Here is a 24,621-nt window from a genome sequence, read left to right as displayed (position 1 = left end):
CCCAGTCTGTTAATCACTTTCAGCTACTGGACTTAGCATGTGTCTCACAGCATCTCTTCTACCTTCAATATGTGAATAGAGCATCACGCCTGTAAACCTGGTTTAAGTTTATATCCACTCAGCAAATCTATTTAAGAAAAGCCTGTAGGCCAATGAGACACTGTTAAGGTGCCAGTGTGCTACTGGTTTGATTGGCATTTTGCCTGTAATGGACTCCGTATCTTGGTCTCCAAGGAAGGATATACCTGCATTGGAGGCAGTTCAGAGAAGGTTCACGAGGTTGATTCCGGAGATGAGGGGATTTACTTATGAAGATAGCTTGAATAGGTTGGGCCTAAGCACATTGGAGTTCAGAAGAATGAGAGGTGATTTTATCGAAACATAAGATAATGAGGGGGCTCGACAAGGTGGATGCAGAGAGGATATTTCCACTTATATGGGAAACTAAAACTAGGGGACATAGTCTTAAAATAAGGGGCCACCCAATTAAAACTGAGATGAGGAATTTCTTCTCTGAGGGTTGTAAATCAATGGAATTCTCTGCCCAGGAGAGCTGTGGAGGCTGGGTCTTTGAATATATTTAAGGCGGAGTTAGAGAGATGTTTGAGCGATAAGTGAGTAAAGGCTTATGGGGAGTGGGCAGGGAAGTGGAACTGAGTCCATGATCAGATCAGCCATGACCTTATTGAATGGCGGACCAGGCCCGAGGGGCCAAAGGCCTACTCTAGCTCCTATTTCTTATGTTCTCATGTTCTAATTGAACATTTCTCCCAGGGTAACCTTGTCTGAAATGAAATATGTGTCTTTTAATAAGCCTCAGGTCCTTGCTCATGTCTGCTGCAGATTCCAGAGTTGATGGGATTGACTTATGACGATAGGTTGAGTAGGTTGGGCCTATACACATTGGAGTTCAGAAGAATGAGGTGATCTCAGTGTGTCCCTGAAGGACTGTGTCCAGGCTGAAGTTCTGTTCCCCCCTGTAAGATCCTCACCATAGATTGTCCTTTCTCAACTCCAGCCAGGTGATGCTAAACCCTCAGGTGGGAAAGACAAAAAACCACAGCAATGTGTTTAAAGCAACAGTAATTTATATGTCTGTATCCCAAATATTAAACCCCTTTCCAGTTACAGGATTTATTAACATCAGCGTTACTGGAGTTATAAACCCCAACTATCAAAATGAAGTCAATGCAGTCCAGAATGCGATTAACAGCAGAATCCAACCCCTGCGTTCACTTGTGAACTCGCTGGTGTGTCAGCAGGTCGGATGATGTAGTGAATCCCTTCCCACAGTCGGAGCAGGTGAACGGCCTCTCCCCAGTGTGAACTCGCTGGTGTTTCAGCAGTTGGGATGATGCAGTGAATCCCTTCCCACAGTCGGAGCCGGTGAACGGTCTCTCCCCAGTGTGAACTCGCCGATGTGTTTCCAGCTGGGACGGGTAGTTGAAACGTTTCCCACAATCCCCATATTTACACGGTTTCTCCCCAGTGTGACTGCACTTGTGTCTCTCCAGGTTGGATGATTGACTGAAGCCTTGTCCACACACAGAGCACGTGTACCGTTTCTCCCCACTGTGAACGGTGCCTTCTGCTTCCATGGTCAAAAGCTGATGATATTCCAGTCCCGATGTACCGAGTGACTGCAAGATCTTGAGGTGATGTTTGGTTTGAGCTTCCAGTCGACAAATCCTCCCCGTTTAACACCCTGTAAAGTGAATTTCAAACAGGAAAAAGGGAGTGTGAGAGAGAACCCACAAAAACACAAAGGCAGGTTGTGAAATGGAGCTTAATGAATCTGGTCATTTGTGGGGCCGGCACTCGAAAAAAGTGACCATGAAAGCTGCCGGATTGTCATAAAAACAGATCTGGGTCAGTACTGTCCTTCAGGGAAGAGAACCCGGGGACCGAGAGCCACACTCGGTGTTGCCCGGGGACCGAGAGCCACACTCGGTGTTGCCCGGGGACTGAGAGCCACACTCGGTGTTTGTGTTGCCCGGGGACCGAGAGCCACACTCGGTGTTGCCTGGGGACTGAGAGCCACACTCGGTGTTGCTCGGGGACTGAGAGCCACACTCGGTGTTGCCCGGGGACCGAGAGCCACACTCGGTGTTGCCCGGGGACCGAGAGCCACACTCGGTGTTGCCCGGGGACCGAGAGCCACACTCGGTGTTGCCCGGGGACCGAGAGCCGCACTCGGTGTTGCCCGGGGACCGAGAGCCACACTCGGTGTTGCCCGGGGACCGAGAGCCACACTCGGTGTTGCCCGGGGACTGAGAGCCACACTCGGTGTTGCCCGGGGACTGAGAGCCACACTCGGTGTTGCCCGGGGACTGAGAGCCACACTCGGTGTTGCCCGGGGACTGAGAGCCACACTCGGTGTTGCCCGGGGACTGAGAGCCGCACTCGGTGTTGCCCGGGGACTGAGAGCCACACTCGGTGTTGCCCGGGGACTGAGAGCCACACTCGGTGTTGCCCGGGGACTGAGAGCCACACTCGGTGTTGCCCGGGGACTGAGAGCCACACTCGGTGTTGCCCGGGGACTGAGAGCCGCACTCGGTGTTGCCCGGGGACTGAGAGCCACACTCGGTGTTGCCCAGGGACCGAGAGCCACACTCGGTGTTGCCCGGGGACCGAGAGCCGCACTCGGAGTTGCCCGGGGACTGATAGCCACACTCGGTGTTGCCCGGGGACTGAGAGCCACACTCGGTGTTGCCCGGGGACCGAGAGCCACACTCGGTGTTGCCCGGGGACCGAGAGCCACACTCGGTGTTGCCCGGGGACCGAGAGCCACACTCGGTGTTGCCCGGGGACCGAGAGCCACACTCGGTGTTGCCCGGGGACCGAGAGCCGCACTCGGTGTTGCCCGGGGACCGAGAGCCACACTCGGTGTTGCCCGGGGACTGAGAGCCACACTCGGTGTTTGTGTTGCCCGGGGACTGAGAGCCGCACTCGGTGTTGCTCGGGGACTGAGAGCCACACTCGGTGTTGCCCGGGGACCGAGAGCCACACTCGGTGTTGCCCGGGGACCGAGAGCCACACTCGGTGTTGCCCGGGGACCGAGAGCCACACTCGGTGTTGCCCGGGGACCGAGAGCCACACTCGGTGTTGCCCGGGGACCGAGAGCCGCACTCGGTGTTGCCCGGGGACCGAGAGCCACACTCGGTGTTGCCCGGGGACTGAGAGCCACACTCGGTGTTGCCCGGGGACTGAGAGCCACACTCGGTGTTGCCCGGGGACTGAGAGCCACACTCGGTGTTGCCCGGGGACTGAGAGCCGCACTCGGTGTTGCCCGGGGACTGAGAGCCACACTCGGTGTTGCCCAGGGACCGAGAGCCACACTCGGTGTTGCCCGGGGACCGAGAGCCGCACTCGGAGTTGCCCGGGGACTGATAGCCACACTCGGTGTTGCCCGGGGACTGAGAGCCACACTCGGTGTTTGTGTTGCCCGGGGACTGAGAGCCGCAGTCGGTGTTGCTCGGGGACTGAGAGCCACACTCGGTGTTGCCCGGGGACCGAGAGCCACACTCGGTGTTGCCCGGGGACCGAGAGCCACACTCGGTGTTGCCCGGGGACCGAGAGCCACACTCGGTGTTGCCCGGGGACCGAGAGCCGCACTCGGTGTTGCCCGGGGACTGAGAGCCACACTCGGTGTTGCCCGGGGACCGAGAGCCACACTCGGTGTTGCCCGGGGACCGAGAGCCGCACTCGGTGTTGCCTGGGGACTGAGAGCCACACTCGGTGTTGCCCGGGGACTGAGAGCCACACTCGGTGTTTGTGTTGCCCGGGGACCGAGAGCCACACTCGGTGTTGCCCGGGGACTGAGAGCCGCACTCGGTGTTGCCCGGGAACTGAGAGCAGCACTTGGTTAAAAAGGAGGCAGACAAAAAGCAGGAAACTATAGACCAGTTCGCCTAACATCTGTGGTTGGGAAAATGTTGAAGAGTTCATTCTTAAAGAAGCATTAGCACGCCATTTGGAAAAGCATAATTCGGTCAGGCAGAGTCAGCATGGATTTATGAAGGGGAAGTTAAGTTTGACAAATTTGCTGGAATTCTTTGAGCATGTAATGAACAGGGTGGATAAAGTGGGTGTGGTGTATTTGGACTCCCAGAAGGCATTTGACAAGGTGCCATATAAAAGATTACTGCACAAGATAAAATTTCACGGGCTGGGGGTAATATATTAGCATGGATCGAGGTTTGGCTAACTAACAGACAACAGAGAGGTTGGGTGAATAGTTCATTCTTGGGGTGGCAATCAGTAACTATTGGGGTGCCGCAGGGATCAGTGCTGGGACCCCAACTATTTACAATCTATATTAACGACTTGGAAGAAGGGACCGAGTGTAACGTAGCCAAGTTTGCTGGCGATATAAAAATGGGAGGAAAAGCAATGTGTGAGGAGGACACAAATAATCTGCAAAAGGACACAGACAGGCTCAGTGAGTGGGCAAAAATTTGGCAGATGGAGTATAATGTTGGAAAGTGTGAGGTCATGCATTATGGCAGAAAAAAAATCAAAGAGCAAGTTATTATTTAAATGGAGAAAGATTGCAAAGTGCTGCAGTACAGCGGGACCTGGGGGTACTTGTGCATGAAACACAAAAGGTTAGTATGCAGGTACAGCAGGTGATCAGGAAGGCCAACTGAATCTTGGCCTTTATTGCAAAGGGGCTGGAGTATAAAAGCAGGGAAGTCTTGCTACAGTTATACAAGTTATTGGTGAGACCACACCTTGAATACTGCGTGCAGTTTTGGTTTCCATATTTATAAAAGGATATACTTGCTTTGGAGGAAGTTGAGAGAAAGTTCACTAGGTTGATTCCGGAGATGAGGGGGTTGACTTATGAGAAAAGATTGAGGAGGTTGGGCCTCTACTCATTGAATTCAGAAGAACGAATGAGAGGTGATTTATCAAAACGTATAAGATAATGAGGGGGCTTGATAAGGTGGTAGCAGAGAGGATGTTTTCACTGATCGGGGAGACTACAACTAGGGGGCATAATCTTAGAATAAGGGGCCCCCATTTAAAACTGAGATGAGGAGAAATTTCTTCTCTCAGAGGGTTATAAACCTGTGGAATTTGCTGCCTCAGAGAGCTGTAGAAGCTGGGACATTGAATATATTTAAGACAGAGATAGACATTGTCTTAACTGATCAGGGAATAAGAGGTTATGGGGAGCGGGCAGGGAAGTGGTCCCGAGTCCATAATCGGATCAGCCATGATCGTATTAAATGGTGGAGCAGGCTCGAGGGGCCGTATGCCTACTCCTGCTCCTATTTCTTATGTTCTTATTTTCTTATATAGTGGGTGCCTGGTATGGGAGTGTGGATTCTACTCTAATCTGTCCATCTCTGGTATGTGGATGAGGGTTTTACTCTGTATGTTAGTTTCTGATACGAGAGCGTGGGTTTTATCCAGTACCTGTCAATTTCTGGTAATTGTCTGTGGGTTTCATTCTGTAACAAAAAGGGCCACATTACAACAATAAGAGTGTTTAAAAAAAACAAGCCTGAAAGCTCTGAGTCTCAAAGCGAGAAGCATTCGTAATAAGGTGGAAAAATTAACTGCACAGATAGCTGTTAACGGATATGATGTAATTGGGATTACTGAGACATGGCTCCAGGGTAACCAAGGCTGGGAACATAACATCCAGGGGTATTCAATATTCAGGAAGGATAGCCAGAAAGGAAAAGGAGGTGGGGAAGTGTTAATGGTTAAAGAGGAGGTTAATGCAATAGTAAGGTAGGACATTAGCTGGGATAATGTGGAATCTATATGGGTAGAGCTGTGAAACACCAAAGTGCAGAAAACGTTAGTTGGGGTTATGTACAGACCACTAAACAGTAGTAGGGAGGTTGGGGATGGCATCAAACAGGAAATTAGGGATGCGTGCAATAAGGGTACAGCAGTTATCATGGGTAACCTTAACCTCGATATTGATTGGGCTAACCAAACTTAGCAATACTGTGGAGGAGGTTTTTCTGGAGTGCCTCAGGGATGATTTTCTAGACCAATATGTTGAGGAACCAACTGGAGAGCAGGCCATCCTAGACTGGGTTTTGTGTAACGAGAGAGGATTAATTAGCAATCTGGTCATGCGTGGCCCCTTGGGGAAGAGTGACCATAATATGGTAGAATTCTTCATTAAGCTGGAGAGTGACACAGTTAACTCAGAGACTAGGGTCCTGAACTTAAAGGAAACTTCAATGGTATGAGACATGATTTGGCTGGGATAAACTGGTGAATGATACTTAAAGGGTTGACGGTGGATAGGCAATGGCAGACATTTAAAGATCACATGGATGAATTACAACTATTGTACATCCCTGTCTGGCATAAAAATAAAACCGAAAAGGTGGCTCAACCGTGGCTAACAAGAGAAATTAGGGACAGTGTTAAATCCAAGGAAGAGGCATATAAATTGGCCAGAAAAAGCAGCAAACCTGAGGACTGGGAGAAATTTAGAATTCAGCAGAGGAGGACAAAGGGTCTAATTAGGAGGGGGAAAATAGAGTATGAGAATAAGCTTGCAGGGAACATAAAAACTGACTGCAAAAGCTTCTATAGATATGTGAAGAGAAAAAGATTGATGAAGACAAACATGGTCCCTTGCAATCAGAATCAGGTGAATTCATAATAGGTAACAAGGAAATGACAGACCAATTGAACAAATACTTTGGTTCTGTCTTCACGAAGGAAGACACGAATAACCTCCCAAAATTACTAGGGGACTGAGGGTCTAACAGGAAGGAGGAACTCAGGGAAATCCTTATTAGTCAGGAAATGTTTGCAGGGAAACTGATGGAACTGAAGGCCGATAAATCCCCAGGGCCTGATAGTCTGCATCCCAGAGTAGTTAAAGAAATGGCCCTAGAAATAGAAGATGCATTGGTGGTCATTTTCCTGAATTTCATGGACTATGGATCAGTACCTATGGATTGGAGGGTAGCTAATGTAACCCCTCTTTTTAAAAAAAGGAGGGGGAGAGAAAACAGGGAATTATAGACCGGTTTGCCTGACATCGGTGTGGGGAAAATGCTGGAATCAATTATTAAAGATATAATAGCAGAGCATTTGGAAAGCAGTGACAGGATCGGTCCAAGTCAGCATGGATTTATGAAAAGGAATTCATGCTTCACAAATCTTCGAGAGTGTTTTGAGGATGTAACTAGTAGAGTGGATAAGGGAGAACCAGTGGATGTGGTGTATTTGGAATTTCAAAAGACTTTTGACAAGGTCCCACACAAGAGATTAGTGTGCAAAATTAAAGCACATGGTATTGGGTAATGTATTGACGTGGATAGAGAACTGGTTGGCAGACAGGAAGCAAAGAGCAGGAATAAACGGGTCTTTTTCAGAATGGCAGGCAGTGACTAGTGGGGTGCTGCAAGGTTCTGTGCATTGATCCCAACTATTTACAATATATATTAATGATTTAGACGATGGAATTGAAGGTAATATCTCCAAGTTTGCAGATGACACTAAGCTGGGTGGCAGTGTGAGCTGTGAGTAGGATGCTAAGAGGCTGCAGAGTGACTTGGACAGGTTAGGTGACTGGGCAATTGCATGGCAGATGCAGTATAATGTGGATTATTGTGAGGTTAACCACTTTGGTGGCAAAAACAGGAAGGCAGATTATCTGAATGATGAGAGATTAGTAAAATGGGAGGTGCAAATAGACCTGGGTGTCATGGTACATCAAGTCACTGAAGGTAGGCATGCAGGTCCAGCAGGCAGTAAAGAAAGCAACTGGCATGCTGGCCTTCATAGCGAGGGGGTTTGAGGATAGGAGCAGGGAGGTGTTACTGCAGTTGTACAGGGCCTTTGTGAGGCCACACCTTGAGTATTGTGTGCAGTCTTGGTCTATTAATCTGAGCAAGGACTTGCTTGCTATTGAGGGAGTGCAGCGAAGGTTCACTAGACTAATTCCCGGGATGGCAGGACTGACATATGAAGAAAGACTGGATCAGCTAGGCTTACACTCACTGGAATTTAGAAGAATGAGAGGGGATCTCATAGAAACATATAAAATAATGACGGGACTGGACAGGTTAGAGGCAGGAAGAATGTTCCTGATGTTGGGGAAGTCCAGAATCAGGGTCACAGTCTAAGGATAAGGGATAAGCCATATCGGACTGAAATGAGGAGAAACTTTTTCACCCAGAGAGTGGTAAACCTGTGCAATTCTCTACCACAGAAAGTTGTGGAGTCCAGTTCGTTGGATATATTCAAGAGGGAGTTAGATGTGGCCCTTACGGCTAAGGGGATCAGGGGGTATAGAGAGAAAGCGGGAGTGAGGTACTGAAGTTGCATGATCAGATTGAATGGCGGTGCAGGCTCGAAGGGCCGAATGGCCTACTCCTGCACCTATTTTCGATGTTTCTTTCCATTCTTGGTGTGTGAATGTGTTCTGCGCTGTATCTGTCCATTTCTGTTATGTGAATGTTAGCTCTACTCCATACCCGTCATTCTCCAGTATGTTAGTATTGTTTTACTGTGTACCACAAATTCCTGAGAGAGTATTGGTTTTCCTTTCCAACTGTCAATTTGTGTTATGGAGGTGAGTTTTCTGCTGAATCTGTCGGTCTCTGGTAAATGAGTCTGAGTTTTACTCTGTATCTATCTGTCTCTGGTATGTGAGTGTGGGCCTTTATCTGTATCTCTCCATTTCTGTTATGGGAGCCTGGGTTTTATTCTGTACCTGTCAAGTTCTGATCTGTGATTGTGGGCCTTACTCTATACCTGCCAGTTTCTGTTTAATTGTGAGTGGACTTTCCTTTGTACCTGTTAGTTTCTGGAATGAAAGAGAGATCTTTACCCTGTACCTGTCAATTACTGATTCGTGAGTCTGGGCATGTCACTGTATGTCAATTTATGTTAAGGGAATATGGATTTTAAGATGACAGCCTCTGATATGTGAGGATGGGTTTTATACTGTATCTCTCAGTCTCTGATATGTGAGTATGGGTTTTATACTGTATCTCTCAGTCTCTGATATGTGAGTATGGGTTTTATACTGTATCTCTCAGTCTCTGATATGTGATTATGGGTTTTATACTGTATCTCTCAGTCTCTGATATGTGAGTGTGGGTTTTATACTGTATCACTCAGTCTCTGATATGTGAGTATGGGTTTTATACTGTATCACTCAGTCTCTGATATGTGAGTGTGGATTTTATACTGTATCACTCAGTCTCTGATATGCAAGTGTGTGTATTTTTCTGTAATTGTCAGGTTTTGGTGTGTGTTGAGGTTTAATCTGTGCCTCTCAGTTTCTGCTGCGGTAGTCTGAGTTTAATCTGTATTTTCCAGTCTCTGGTATGTGAACGTGAGAATCAATTTTAATTTTTACCTGTATTTCTCTGATATGTGAGTGAAGATTTTGCGTTCTCCGTGTCATTGTTCAGATGTGTGTGTGTGGGTTTTACTCTGCCCCTATCAGTTCCTGCGATGCAAGTAACAATTTTACTTACTGCCTTTCAGTTTTCCGATATGTGCCCATGGGATTTACACTTTACCTGTCACTCCCTGGTATGTAAGTGGGGATTTTATTCTGTTACTGTCACTTTCATATATGTGTTTGTATGTTGTATACTGTATCTGTCAGTCTGTGGTACGGGAATGTGGGTTTTATTCTGCACCTGTCATCTTCTGGTATGTTCGGGGGGTTAAATACTGAATCCGTCAGATTCTGAAACATGAATATGGCTTTTGCTCTGTACCCATCAGCTTCTGATATGCGAGTGTGGTTTATACTTTCTGTTTGACATTTTTTCTGATAGATGATTGTCTTTTATTCTCTATCTGCCAGTTTCTGGCAAGTGAGTGTGGGTGTTTAATGTACCTGTCAGTGTGATCTGTTTCAATGGTGAAACAACATCTGATTCTACTGCTCCATGTGACTGTAAGATTCACAATGTAACTCTGCCACTTGGGATCACTGTGGGACTGACAGCTTCTGCTGCCTGTGACAATAGGATTGAGGCCAGTTCTGTGTCTCTGCGCTCTGTGAGTGATAATCTACTTACTGTGTGTGAGAAGGAGTTGCCTGCACTGTTCCTTGTATTCTGGGTGGAGGAAAGATCTCATTTGTTCTGGCTGGTTGAAGAATTTTGCTCTGAGAATAATAATACAAGAACATTATTAGTTCTAAGATATGGATTCGGGGGACAATACGATGTATCTGAGGGAGTGACAATGTAGCTCTCGATCATCAGCAACACGGTTTTGGGGAACTCAGTTCACCGAAATATAACGTGTCTTTAAAATATCTTCTCCCACACTCCTCTCCTGGTACCTGCAATAGATGCACTTTGTGAAACTCCCCACATCCTCACTGTCAGACTGTGTTTCCACTGCTCACTGCCCAAGAACAACAGACACGGTGAGATTGGAACTCAATCAGGAACATTCACTACTGATTTGGGGAAAGAAAGCAGCAATGATTTGAAAGAGCGAGTGGTTTACTTTCTCTGTTACCTTACACTGTCCACACACAGCCCGAGAATGGCCTCCCCCTTCCCCCACTCACACCATGTCCCGGAACTAGTTCCTGCTCCACTCTGCCCCTTACACACAGCCCCCAAGGGAACTAAACCAGGAACGTTCACTCCTGGTTTGGAGAGAGAAAGCAGCAGATTGTAAATAGCGGATTCTGCCCATTCTGTCTCCCTTACCCTGGACACACACTGTCCACACACAGCCCGAGAATGGCCTCTCCCTTCCCCCACTCACACCACGCACTGAGACTGGTTCTTGGTCCACTCTGCCCCTTACACACAGCCCCCGACTCCCCCTGAACTCCCCCCGGACTCAATGCTGATCTCTGAGCCTTACCCCGGGGTCGTGGTGTCTCCAATCCCGGCTGTTTTAAACCACCTTCTTCCACTCACTGAGTGAATGGTGATCCCAGGCAGGGCTGGGGCAGGGGAGGGTGCATGTGCTATTCTGCTCACTGGGAATGACACAGGGGGTGGGGCTGAACCGCGCATGCGCAGCTCTCTGTATTAATTCAATCTGTAAAAATCCAATTTACTTTTATCAGAATCTGAGCAAAGGAACTCAGCTCTTACTTTACCAAGATGGCGGCGCATGCGCTTTGCTGCTCACTGAACCAAAATGGCGGAGGAGTGACCCTGCCTTCCTGTACAAAGATGGCCGCCGTTACCCGGAGCCTGTGACCGGGAGAAAGCCTCGAGGCTGCAGCCGCCGATATTCCGGTTGTTATTCCGGGCTTCCGGCGGGCACCGGTTGTTTCTGAATCCTCCCCGGCTCCCCGCTGGTCCTTTCCTCCCCTCCGCCCCGCGGAGTAGGAGCTGTTTGGCGGAACACATTTCACCACAGCAGTACCGCCATTACACGCACCGCGCATGCTCCAAATACCGCCAGGTCTCGCACCTGCGCACTGGGCCCCTGTAGTCTGGGCTCGGCACGTCCTCGGTCGCGGGGAATGCTGGGTAAATACCCAAGACCACCTCAGTGACTGGGACAGGATTTCCTGGGCCCCCATTGGGCACTGAACATGTTCATTCTGGCCCTCAGTCACTGTTCCTGCTGCTCTGTATAACCCTGTCCCTGAGCTGGACAGTAATGTTCTGTCTCAGGATTGTTTCAAACACCCTGTGTCCAATATTGGATTTCTCCACAAAAATAGACTCATTAATGTTCCCGTCCCTTCCATTCTGGGCCTTTTCTTACTCTAGATTATTTCACTTCTCACGTAATTCATCTTTTCCCACATCAAATCCCAAACTTGTTTCATTTGAGTATCCGGCTTGTGGATGTCTCAGACTGAACCGGCGTGTCTCACTTTACACTCATTTAACGTTCCTTTTAACCAACCCTTGAAAGAACTATCTTTCGTAAAACTGTAAATCTGTTATTTTCTGTATTTAACGATTGTTGAATGCGGTTAATAGATCTCCACACATACTGCATGTGATCAACTTTGAAATGTTCTGATCTTTGTAATTGCCTTTGCTTATTTTGATGGGTTAGTTGATTACAATTACTTGTTACTAGCATACCTTGCAGTATTTCTTGCATCAAAATAATTGTTTAAATACTTTCTTTATCAGGTTTTTAGCTTTCCCACTGATCTCTGTTTCTTCTTGTGGGGGAATCGAGAACTCGGTGGCAAAGTCTGAGCATAAGGGGGCCCCAATTAAAATGGAAATGAAGAGGAATTTCTTCTCTCAGAGGGTTGTGAATCTCTGAAATTCTCTACCCCAAAGAACAGTGGAGTCTGGGTCATTGAAAATATTTAAGTTGCAGATAGAGTGATTTTTGAAAGAGAGTGGTGTCAAGGTTTATGGGGAGAGGGCAGGGAAGCGGAATTGAGGCCAAGATCAGATCAGCCAAGATCTTATTGAATGGCAGGGTGGGCTGAAGGGGCCTGATGGCTGCTGCTGCCCCTATTTCTTATGTTGTTAGCGTTGGTTAGGGGCTGGGTTTAGATGTAGGTTTAGTGGTTGTGGTTTGTGGTTATTTGTTTAGGATTGGAATTAGTGATTGGGATAGTCAATAGGATATTCGGCTTAGGATATAATGATTAACTTAGAAAGCACTATTGGCAATATAAGTGTTACTGGACATGCCCTTTTCCATTTCATGTTTTTAACCTCATAGAGCCGAGTCACAAAACAGCCTCACAATATGTTCATTCAAGGAACCAGCTTTCCTGCACAAACCTCATTTCTTTCTGTCAACAACACATCGTAATCTCAACATTTCTCATGGAAAAATAAATTAGTGACATTAGATTTGGGTATTTTGGAACAATAACAGATGGATACAGTTGTTGCACTGGTTACATCTAATCCTCAACCTGCCTGAAAAGGACTTCTGGCAATAATCTGTCACCAGGCCCCACCAGTCACCGTCTGATTCCTCCATCGTCTCTTCATGCATTATCCACCATTCCCCCTAACTGGAGCTGTTTTCACCGGCATGACCATTCTCCATACTGAGGCTATCTCATTATCAAGCAGAGCATAATCACCGGCACAGACTGGTTAGTCCGAGTGGCTCATTTCTGTGTAATTCTGTAATTTTGTAGTCTCATTGTAAGTGGTCCCTGGATTTGATGATTCATTGTAACTGGTCCCTGGATTTGGTGCCTCAGTGTAAGGGGTGCCTGGATTTGGTGCCTCAGTATAACGGGTCCCTGGATTTGGTGCCTCAGTGTAAGGGGTCCCTGGATTTGATGACTCAGTGTAAGGGGTTCCTGGATTTGGTGTCTCAGTGTAAGGGGTCCCTGGATTTGATTCCTCAGTGTAAGGGGTCTCTGGATTTGGTGCCTCAGTGTAAGGGGTCCCTCGATTTGGTGTCTCACTGTAAGGGATCCCTGGATTTAATGCCTCAGTATAAGGGGTCCCTGGATATGGGGGCTCGGTGTAAGTGGTCCCTGGATTTGATGCCTCAGTGTAAGGAGTCCATGGATTTGATGCCTCAGTGTAAGTGGTCCCTGGATTTGATGCCTCAGTGAAAGGGGTCCCTGGATTTGGTGCCTCAGTGTAAGTTGTCCCTGGATTTGATGCCCCAGTGCAAGTGGCCCCTGGATTTGATGCCCCAGTGCAAGTGGTCCCTGGATTTGGAGTTACCATGAAAGTGGTTCCTGGATTTGGTGTCTTAATGTTGGTGGTCCCTGGATTTTGTCATGTATTCAACTATCATTGTAACCCATGTATAAGCTGACCTAAGTTGTACACCTTGAGAACATTGACCACAAGGGGGTGAACTTGTGGCCGACACTCCTAACCTGGACTTTCAGGTATAAAAGGGGAAGCTCCACCCACCTTCATCGCTTGAGATCTTGGTAATAAAGGCAACTGGTCACAGAGTGACCTTCTCTCAAGTATGGGCCTCGTGTCCATTTATACTGTATAGTAAGGACATATCATTGGCGACGAGAAACTGGGATTTAAACCACGCGAGCATGGCGACTAGCAGCAGAGAAGAGAGGTACTGTGATGGTGATGATTGGGACGACTTTATTGAGAGACTACAGCAAAGTTTTGTCACTAAGGAAAGTTTGGGACAGGATTCAGCCGACAAACGCAGGGCTCATCGCGACGGTTTGTGGATTCAGAATGTACTTCCTGATGAAGGCCCTTTTAGCTCCAGAGAAGCCGGGGACAAGACGTTCGAAGAGCTCAGTAAATTGATCGGGGAACACATTAAACCTGCGAGCAGCATGCACATAGCGAGACACCAGTTTTACATGAACTGGCGGTGAGAAGAGCAAAGCGTTCGTGACTTCGTGGCAGATCTCCAGCGACTGGCGAGCCTATGTAAGTTCACAGATGCTGGCAGAGCAGAAATGATGCGATACTTTTTTATTGAGGGCATCGGGCATGCTGGGGTTTTCAGGAAACTGATTGAGACCAAAGACTTGACCTTGGAAGCGGCTCTGACAGCCCAGACTTTAACTCAGGGGAGGAAGAGACCAGAATGATATATGACAAAAATCTTGGCTCAAATGCGGCAAATGACCAGGGAGTTAAAATTGTTAACGCGGCACACAGTTCTCGAGGCAGACAAGGGCAATCGGACATGTCCCACCATGCAGTCGAACCCAAAAGGGGAATTCAACAGAGATAATGGATAGCTGAACGGTGAATCATGCCATTGTAATGGACAATGCGGCCAGTAATGGGGCAATCAACACGTGTTAATGGTGCATTTAAGGACAGTTACAGAGACAGTCAGAGACGATCGACTGGTAATGGACCTTTTGTTTCCAACAACGGGTCCTCCAGCTCATGCTGGAGGTGTGAAGCCAAACATCCAGACAGAGCCTGCAGCTATCAGCAATATACCTGCAGAAACTGCAACGTCAGCGGTCATTTGGCGCGTATATGCAGGAAGCCTGCAGCCAGGTTGAAGTACGAGGAGGACAAGCCCGATGTAAGCCCTACGAGGCCAAATTAATACTGTGGAAAATCACAGGAAGCTGAAGTTCAGCGAGTTCATGTGGAGCACATATACAGTTCATATGCCAGGACGCCACCAATAATGATGAAAGTGCTCCTCAATGGCATCCCAGTATTAATGGAGCTAGACACGGAGGCCAGCCAGTCCTTGATGAGTATCAACCAGTTTGAAAGGTTGTGGGTGTCCAAGGCCAGGAGACCAAAATTATTGCCGATTGATGCACAGCTACGGACATATACAAAGGAGATTATTCCGGTGCTATATTCGGAGAACAGGTTGCCACTCTGGATTGTCCTGGGGGACGGTCCCACACTCCTGGGGAGGAGTTTCCTTGCTGTCATGAACTGAAAATGGGGCGATGTCAATGCATTTCTTTTGTGGAGCGAGTATCATGCTCACAGGTCCTAGACAAATTTGACTCATTATTTCAACCCGGCATCGGCACTTTCATGGGGGCTAAGGTAGTGATTCACATAAACCCGGACGCCAGGCCAGTACACCACAAGGCCAGAGCGGTGCCGTACGTGATGCAGGAAAAAATAGAATGCGAATTCGACCGCCTGCAGACGGAAGGCATCATCTTGCCAGTTGAATTCAGTGACTGGGCGAGCCCGATCGTGCCGGTGCACAAAGTGGATAGGTCGGTCAGGGTATGAGGCGCTTACAAGGCCACCTACAACCGGGTCTCAATCCAAGACCAGTACCCGCTACCGAGAGTGGAGGACCTCTTTGCGACACTATCCGCTGGCAAACTTTTTTCAAAATTGGACCTGACCTCAGCTCCCATGACCCAGGAGCTGGCGAGTGATTCAAAAAGGCTGACCACCATCACGACACACAAGGGGTTGTTTGAGTATAACAGATATCTGTTTGGGATTCGTTCAGCCGCCGTGATCTTTCAGCAAAATATGGAAAGCCTCCTTAAGTCGATTCCAAGGACGGTGGTTTTTCAGGACAACATCCTCATCACGGGTCGCAATGCTGAAGAACATCTCCACGACGTGGATGAGATGCTACGCAGACTGGACCGGGTAGTGCTGCGACTGAAAAAGGCAAAGTGCATCTTCTTAGCTCCAGAGGTAGAATTCCTGGGGAGGATGGTAGCAGCAGATGGGATCAGACCTACTTTGTCCAAAACGGAAGCAATCCGGAGAGCACCCAGACCCCGTAACACGACGGAGCTGCATTCATTCTAAAACTTTTTTGGTAACTTTCTTCCGAAATTGAGCATGCTGTTAGAGCCGCTACAGGTGCTCCCACGCAAAGGTCGCGATTGGGTCTGGGGGAACAACCAGGAAAGGGCTTTTGATAGAGCACGCAACTTGTTATGCTCCAACAAACTGTTAACATTATATGACCCATGCTCTACCTGCATCTCTCTGGAAAGAGAGAAGACTGCCTGGAAGGATCCCAGAGTGAGGAAATTCAGAATCACGGTCACCTTCACAGCTAGTAGCAGCGATGTCCTTGTCATAGAGTGAGGCTGCAGGTTTGGTTACAAGAGGTGGCAGAGATCTGTGAGCACCTCCTTTGTAAAGAGCAGACACCTCCCACACTGCTTCTGGCTCAGGCTGAGGTACAAGAATTGCTCTTGTAAGGCCCTAATTTGGCAGGAAATTTGAGCTGGAGACAGATCACGAATCCCTAACGTCCCTTTTGGCCGACAACAAGCCCATAAATGCGAATGCGTCGGCCCGCATACAGAGGTGGGCACTTACGTTAGCCGCCTATGACTACACAATTTAGCACAGATCGGGCACTGAACACTCTGCCGATGCACTCAGCAGGCTCCCACTAGCCACCACTGAGGGGGCAACTGAGCATGATGCTGAGATGGTCATGGCTGTTGAAGCTTTCGAAAGTGAACGTTCACCTGTGAAAGCCCATCAGATTAAAGTCTGGACAAATAAAGACCCGCTACTGTCTTTAGTTTAGAAATGTGTCTTGAATGGGGACTGGAAAGCCACGTACAGGGCATGCCCTGAGAAAATTAAACCGTTCCATAGGCGCAAGGTTGAACTCTCCATTCAGGCCGAATGCCTACTATGGGGAAATCGAGTCGTCATGTCCCAGAGGTGCAGAGAGGTGTTTATCAGAGAACTTCACAATGAGCACCTGGGCATTGTCATGATGAAGGCAATTGCCAGGTCACACATTTGGTGGACATGGATAGATGCAGACCTGGAACTTTGTGTTCGCAGGTGCAACACGTGTGCTCAGCTGGTCAACGCACCCAGGGAAGCCGCCCTTAGCCCCTGGTCCTGGCCCGCCAAGCCATGGTGACGCATCCATGTGGACTACGCGGGTCCTTTCATGGGAAAACTGTTTTTGGTTGTAGTAGATGCCTACTGAAAATGGATTGAGTGTGCCATTTTAAATTCAAGCACATCCTCTGCCACGGTCGAAAATCTACGGGCAATGTTCACCGCCCATGGTCTACCGGATGTCATGGTCAGCTGCAATGGTCCGAGCTTCACAAGCATTGATTTCCAAATCTTCATGGCAGGCAATGGAATCAACCATGTCAGAACGGCACCGTTCAAGCCGGCCTCAAATGGCCAGGCAGAACGAGCAGTGCAGATAATCAAACAGGGGATGCTCAGAATCTAAGGGGGTTCCCTTTAAAGCTGCTTTATCACACCTCGTGTAGGCCAATAGATCCCGACCACACTCGCTCACAGGAATTCCACCCGCAGAGCTGCTAATGAAAAGGACGCTCAAAACCAGGTTATTCCTTATACACCCTGCAATGAAAGAAATTGTTGAGAGCAGGCGCCAGTCACAATGTGACCACCATGACAGAAATGCGAGGGCGCCATTATTGATGTCAATACACTGTGTTTGTCCTTAATTACGCTGCAGGGTCCAAATGCTTCCAGGCACTCTGATTGCCAAAGAGGGAAATTAGGGTTTTGGTAGTTAAACTTACCAATGGACAAATCTGCCGCAAACATGTGGATCAAACTAAAAGGAGGTTCAGCAACACCATAGAAAAGGAAGAGGAAGAACACGACGTAGAGTTTACTCCACCACAGGTGACTGAACACCTGAACCAAGTGGAGGAGAGCCCAGTCACTGTGGGCAGTCCAGACAGGCCTGACGCACCGCAAACAGCAGGCACTCAGGCCAGCGCCCAACAACCGGAGCCCCAATTCAGGCGCTCTACAAGGGGGTGTAAACCACCAGAGAGACTTAACCTGTGATCTCAATAAGACTTTGCGGGGAGGTGATGTCATGTATTCAACTATCATTGTAATCCATGTATAAGCTGACCGAAGTTGGACACCGTGAGAACATTGAACACAAGGGGCTGAACTTGTGGGAGACACTCCTAACCTGAACTTTCAAGTATAAAAGGGGAAGCTCCACCCACCTTCATCACTTGAGGTCTTGGTAATAAAGGTAACTGGTCACAGATTGACCTTCTCTCAAGTATGGGCCTCGTGTGCATTTATACGGTATAGTAAGGACATATCAGATTTGGTGTCACAATGTTTGTGGTCCCTGGATTTGGTGACACAATGTAAGGGAATCCTGGATTTGTTGTCAGCAGCACCTCGTCATTGGGACTGTGGACAACCCCGCAGCCCAGCAATGCATTCAGCACAGAATGATCCCACTAAAATCTATTCCCAATTAACACTACCCACATTAATTCACCAGAAACAGCCCAGTGCCTGCAAGGAACTGCAGCCCCATGTCTACCTACACACAATACAAAATATTTTAAAGGAAAAATAAACCCAACAAAGGCAATTAATGGGCAGTAAATACCCCTCACTCATACACCTCCTTCACCTCTACTCTCCAATTACCCCTCCCCATCTACTCTTTCGCCCCGACCCTCCAAACCCCTCACCCCAACTCCTCTATCACCCCATTTCTTTCAAACCCTCACCCCAACTCCTCTTTCACCCTTCTCTCCAAACCCTCACCCCAACTCCTCTTTCACCCTTCTCTCCAAATCCCTCGCCCAACTCCTCTTTCACCCCGACAATTTCATTTTCAATATCACTTACACAAGTCATCCACACTGGAGGTAAATCTGAGCAGCGTCTGTGTGATGGTGAGGTGATCACTGGACAATAAAGTGCAGAGTCTGATGGGAGGCTGCTCATTACCCTCGGTGTAATTTAATCCCCTTACCACTGAATACTGCACACAGATGGTCACCTTGGTAACGAAATGGTTAGTGTGACATCACTTTCTAAACAAGGGCACACAGGACAATGGGTCATCAATAAATGGTAAAGGGATTAAACACTCTGCAATTACATCATAAATAATAGGAAATAAATGCTGAAAAATAACTGGCGAAGATAATAGCTTATCTCTGTGGAATTCACTAGCAAACAATAAGAATGATGTGTTTACTTTACACACACACACTTACACATATATATGTAGCAAAGACTTTGTGTACACACTTTTCACTTGTTGTGCTTAAGCTGATGCAATATGTTTTATTAGGTCTTGCTGCGTCAGGATATAAAGATACCGCACGCTATTGCTCCTCCCGCTGCCTGGGGGAATGGAGCAGATATTTAAAGGGACAGCGACTCCCTTTTCTCTGCCTAGTTATACTTAAAAGAACAGTCCAATTTATCTCGGAGTGTCGGAAGACTTCACAAGCCGAGCTCCCATTAACAGTCGCTCCCTTCTGTACTGTGCAGTGATGGTAAAGCTGTTTATTTTCAGTGACTTGAGCCTTTCTATAATGTCTCAATTGTTTTTGATATATTTGATTTGCTTTTCTAATTTGAAAGGATTTCAGAATTGTGCATTGTGACGAAGGTTTTGTATAAAGGTAGATTAAATTTTGTTTGAAAATATTTTTCCTAACACTCCCCCAACCCCACAAATTTTAGAACACTGCAATACTGACTGGGAAGTTCCCAAGTTCGGTCCTTGATCTGGGCTGTTAGTTTTTCTCAGTCAAGGCAGCAATTCAGGGGTTCTAATTGTCCTCACTATCACTGGGCTAAATATGAGTAAAAATTATCCAGTGCCCTTGCTCTTGATACCGATCCAGTGACATCAACTGGGAAGTGTGTGGATGTCACTTGAGGGCAGGATTGAACTCGGCTCTGATGCCTATCACAGTGGAAATTTCTATCCTGTACTTAAAGTAACAACTTTTGTAACCTCCATTTGCAGGGTATTAGAAGGGGAGGATCTGCAGCTTGGAAACGCAAATCAACCATCACGTCAAGATTTGAGGGAATCATCGGTTTCATCAGGATCACCTTATCATCAGTCTTTGGAAAAACACCAATCACAGCGGGGAGAAACAGGACACATGTTCTGTGTGTGGATGCACCTTCAACCAGTCGTCTAGCCTGTGAGACTCGTGTGCCCAGCTGACTCAACACTGTAAATGTGGGGACAGTGGGAATGGATGCAGATGCGCCTCGGGTAAAAACACATCAGGGAGAGGCCGTTTACCAGCTGAATGTGGAAAGAGATGCAGTCGCTTATCTCAACAACTGCTGTAGGCACATGCTAAGTCCTGTCACTGAAAATGATTAACAGACTGGATTTTGTGTTCAGTGATCTCGGGCGTGTTAGCTATCCCTAACGTGGACACCAAGGCAAAGAGAGGCACTCTGTAAGGTGTGGAGAACTGGGACTTGTCCCTGAGAGTAACCAAAGGCATGAGACCTGAAACAATCGAGAGTTAGAAGGAGAAAAGGCCCAAAATGGAGCAGTCGCTAACAGGACATCATAAATCTCCTCTTATCATAGAGATATCAAATATTGACACATTGTGTAATTTGAAATATCAAAATATTAAACTCCAGCCCAGTTTTCAGAATGATTAACATCAGCAGAAACAAATCCCAACTGACAGAACGAACACGATTCAGTCAGAATGTGATTAACAGCAGTAATAACAGTAGAACCCGACCCCTGCAGTCACTTGAGAAATCGCAATTCAGATAACTGAATGAATCTCTTCCCACAATTCCCCAGTGTGAACTCGCTGGAGTTTCAGCAGATGATGGAGTGAAACCCTACCCACACACAGAGCAGGTGAACGGTCTCTTCTCGGTGTGACTGTGACAATGAATTTCTAGATCAGACGGGGAGTGAATCCTTCCCCACAGTCTCCACATTCCCACGGTTTCTCCATGGTGTGGGTGTCCTTGTGTCTCTCCAGGTTGGACGATCAGTCCACACACTCTGTCCCTCTTCTCTTTTCACCGAAGGACTCCCAGGTCTGGACTCACTGCCGCCTCTGCGGGTGATCGATCGATAATCTATGAAATCCAACTTTTACAAAATTTGAGCTGGGATGTGACCCGAGATAGAATCAGTGGAGATTGATTCTACTCATTGCAGATAGTTTGAAACGGAACCCGAATTTAATCCTGATTGTAACAGCCTGGGATTTACATGTGAAATATAGATTCAGACAAAAGGAAACAAAAAGTGTTTGGAAATATGTGGCTAATGGGGAAGTTACCAACATAATCCGCAATTTTAACAATTTTTGGCGGGATTTTTGAATTTCTAAATCCTTCGAAGACTGACTGTTCAGAACAGTCATTTCCGCCCAGGTTTCTTTGCTGGGCTAAGCAGGCTGCGATTGGTCATCAGAAAAGACCCATGAAATTCACCACAGAGCGACCAATCACAAGTTCGCTCCCTGCATTTATCCTGAAGGTACAAGAAGGGCAGATGTGGGAGGAGTTTCTCATTCTTTCTCTGAACGTGTGCATTGTGGAAACGTGTAGAAGATGAAAAACCGGCTGTAAAGCTCGGCCCAAGGCCAAGTCTCGCTCCTCCCGGGTCGGACTGCAGTTCCCTGTGGGCCGTGTTCACAGGCTCCTGCGGAAGAGTAACTACGCTGAGCGTGTGGGTGCCGGAGCCCCGGTCTACATGGCTGCTGTGCTCGAGTATCTGACCGCTGGTCGGCCACGCGGCCCGCGACTACAAGAAGACCCGCACCATCCCCAGACACCTGCAGCTGGCCATCCGCAACGACCAGGAGCTCAACAAGCTGCTGGGAAAGGTGACCATCGCTCAGGGCGGGGTGCTGCCTAATATCCAGGCTGTGCTACTGTCATGAACTGGAAATGGGGCAATGCCAATGCAATTTCTTCTGTGGAGCGAAGATCATGCTCACAGGCCCTGGACAAATTTGACTCATTATTTCAACCAGGCATTGGCACTTTCATGTGGACCAAGGTAGTGATTCACATCAACCCGGATGCCAGTCCAGTACACCACAAGGCCAAAGCGGTGCCGTACGTGATGCAGGAAAAGATAGAAGGCGAATTGGAATGCTTGCTGAGGGAAGGTATCATCTCGCCAGATGAATTCAGTTACTGGGTGAGCCTGATTGTGCCGGTGCTCAAGGCGGATGGGTCGGTCATGAGATGTGGTGATTACAAGGCCACCATCAATCGGGTGTCACTCCAAGACCAGTACCCGCTACCGAGAGCGGAGGACCTCTTTGCGACGCTATCCGGTAGCAATTTCTTTTCAGAATTGGACCTGACCTCAGAATTGGACATGACCTAGGAGCTGGCGAGTGAGTCAAAGAAGCTGACCATCATCACGACACACAAAAGGTTGTTTGAGTACAACATAGCTCCATTTGGAATTTGCTCGGCCGCCGCGATCTTTCAACAAAATATGGAATGCCTCCTCAATTCCAAGAACAGTGGTTTTTCAAGACGACATCCTCATCACAGGTTGTGATACTGAAGAATACCTCCGCAACCTGCAGGAGGTGCTATGCAGTCTGGACCGGGTAGGGCTGCGACTGAAAAAGGCGATGTGCATCTTCCTAGCTCCAGAGATAGAATTCCTGTAGATGAAGGTAGAACAGACGGGAATGGACCTACTGTGTCCAAAACGGAAGTGATCCAGAGAGCACCCAGACCCCGTTACACGACGAAGCTGCATTCATTCCTCGGGCTCCTGAATTATTTTGGTAACTTTCTTCCCAAATTCAGCAGGCTGTTAGAGCCGCTACACATGCTCCTGCGCAAAGGTCGTGAATGGGTCTGGGGGGACAGCCAGGAAAGGGCTTTTGATAGAGCACAAAATTTGTTATGTTCCGACAATCGGTTAATGCTACATGACCCATGTAAGACATTTGTTTTAACATGCGATGCATCGTCCTATGGGGTCAGGTGTGTGTTGCAGCATGTTAATGCCAAGGGTCAGTTACAGCCGGTAGCTTATGCCTCCAGAAGTCTGTCCCAGGCAGAACAGGGCTACGGGATGGTAGAAAAGTAAGCGCTTGCATGGATATATGCTGTAAAAAAATGCACCAGTACCTGTTTGACAGGAACTTTGAGCTGGAGACGTATCACAAACCCCTAATGTCCCTTTTGGCCGACAACAAGGCCATAAATGCAAATGCATTGGCCCGCATACAGAGGTGGGCACTCACGTTAGCTGCCTATGACTATACAATTCAGCACAGACCGGGCACTGAAAACTGCGCCGATACACTCAGCAGGCTCCCACTAGCCACCACCGAGGGGGCAACCGAGCATGCTGCTGAGATGGTCATGGCTGTTGAAGTTTTCGAAAGCGAAGGCTCACCTGTGACAGCCCGTCAGACAAAAATCTGTACAAATAGAGATGCGCTACTGTCTTTAGTCAGGAAATATGTCCTGAATGGGGACTGGGCAGCCACGTATGGGGCATTCCCTGAAGAATTCAAACCATTTCACAGGCGCAAGGATGAACTCTCGATTCAGGCCAATTGCCTACTATGCGGAAACCGTGTAGTCATACCCCAGATGGGCAGAGAGATGTTCATCAGAGAACTCCACAATGAGCACCTGGGCATTGTCATGATGAAGGCAATTGCCAGCTCCCACGTTTAGTGGCCAGGGATAGATGCAAACCTGGAACTTTGTGTTCACAGATGCAACACGTGTGCCCAGCTGGGCAATTCACCCAGGGAAGTCCCCCCTTAGCCGCTGATCCTGGCCCGCCAAACCATGGTCATGTATCCATGTGGACTACACAGGTTCTTTCATGAGAAAAATGTTTTTGGTTGTAGTAGACGCCTACTCCAAATGGATCGAGTGCGACATTCTCAATTCAAGCACATTCTCTGCCACGGTAGAAAGTCTACGGGCAATGTTCACCGCCCATGGTCTAACAGACGTCTTGGTCAGCGACAATGGCCCGTGCTTTACAAGCATTGAATTCCTGGACTTCATGGCAGGAAACGGTATCAACCATGTCAGAACGGCACCGTTCAAGCCGGCCTCAAATGGTCAGGTGGAACGAGCAGTGCAGATAATCAAACAGGGGATGCTCAGAATCCAAGGGGGTTACCTACAAAGCCACTTATCATGTCTCCTGTTGGCCAATAGATCCCGACCACACTCGCTCACAGGGGTTCCACCAGCAGAGCTGCTGATGAAAAGGACGCTCAAAACCAGGTTATCCCTTATACACCCCACCATGAAAGAAATTGTTGAGAGCAGGCGCCAGTCACAATGTAACTACCATGACGGGAATGCGAGGGCGTGATGTATTGATGTCAATGACCCTGTCTTTGTCCTCAACTACGCTGCAGGGCCTAAATGGCTCGCAGGCACTGTGATTGCCAAAGAGGGGAATAGGATTCTGATAGTTAAACTTACCAATGGACAAATCTGCCGCAAACACGTGGATCAAATAAAAAGGAGATTCAGCAACCCCATAGAA

The 24,621-nt window shown here is 48.0% G+C and overlaps 1 protein-coding gene across 6 annotated transcripts; it reads right to left on the bottom strand.

Annotated features, from left to right (window-relative positions):
- Nucleotides 1–1,070: 1,070 nt before the first annotated feature.
- LOC139250767 (zinc finger protein 239-like) lies at nt 1,071–11,374 on the bottom strand. 6 transcript variants are annotated; one of them, XR_011591367.1, is made up of 3 exons: nt 11,076–11,374; nt 10,032–10,120; nt 1,071–1,705 (listed from the first exon to the last, which is right to left on the bottom strand). XR_011591367.1 is itself a non-coding variant. In XM_070873126.1 (3 exons), the coding sequence occupies exon 3, from the start codon at nt 1,596–1,598 to the stop codon at nt 1,233–1,235; it is 366 nt and encodes a 121-aa protein (XP_070729227.1). In that variant the 5' UTR covers nt 1,599–1,705; nt 10,032–10,118; nt 11,138–11,374; the 3' UTR covers nt 1,071–1,232. The 6 variants fall into 6 exon arrangements, 3 of the variants coding, with proteins under 3 accessions (XP_070729227.1, XP_070729226.1, XP_070729228.1); XR_011591368.1 differs by having other exon boundaries at nt 11,081–11,374; XR_011591369.1 differs by having other exon boundaries at nt 11,171–11,374.
- Nucleotides 11,375–24,621: the final 13,247 nt, after the last annotated feature.

The sequence above is a fragment of the Pristiophorus japonicus genome, unplaced genomic scaffold, assembly GCF_044704955.1.
Source record: "Pristiophorus japonicus isolate sPriJap1 unplaced genomic scaffold, sPriJap1.hap1 HAP1_SCAFFOLD_42, whole genome shotgun sequence".
In the NCBI taxonomy this organism is placed as follows: domain Eukaryota; kingdom Metazoa; phylum Chordata; class Chondrichthyes; family Pristiophoridae; genus Pristiophorus; species Pristiophorus japonicus.
Note: the sequence above shows the minus strand (reverse complement) of the source record. Positions and strands in the feature narration are given on the sequence as shown.

Excerpts from the sequence above, each read along its gene's own strand:
- LOC139250767 (XM_070873126.1), bottom strand. The coding sequence starts at position 1,598 with ATGGAAGCAGAAGGCACCGTTCACAGTGGGGAGAAACGGTACACGTGC.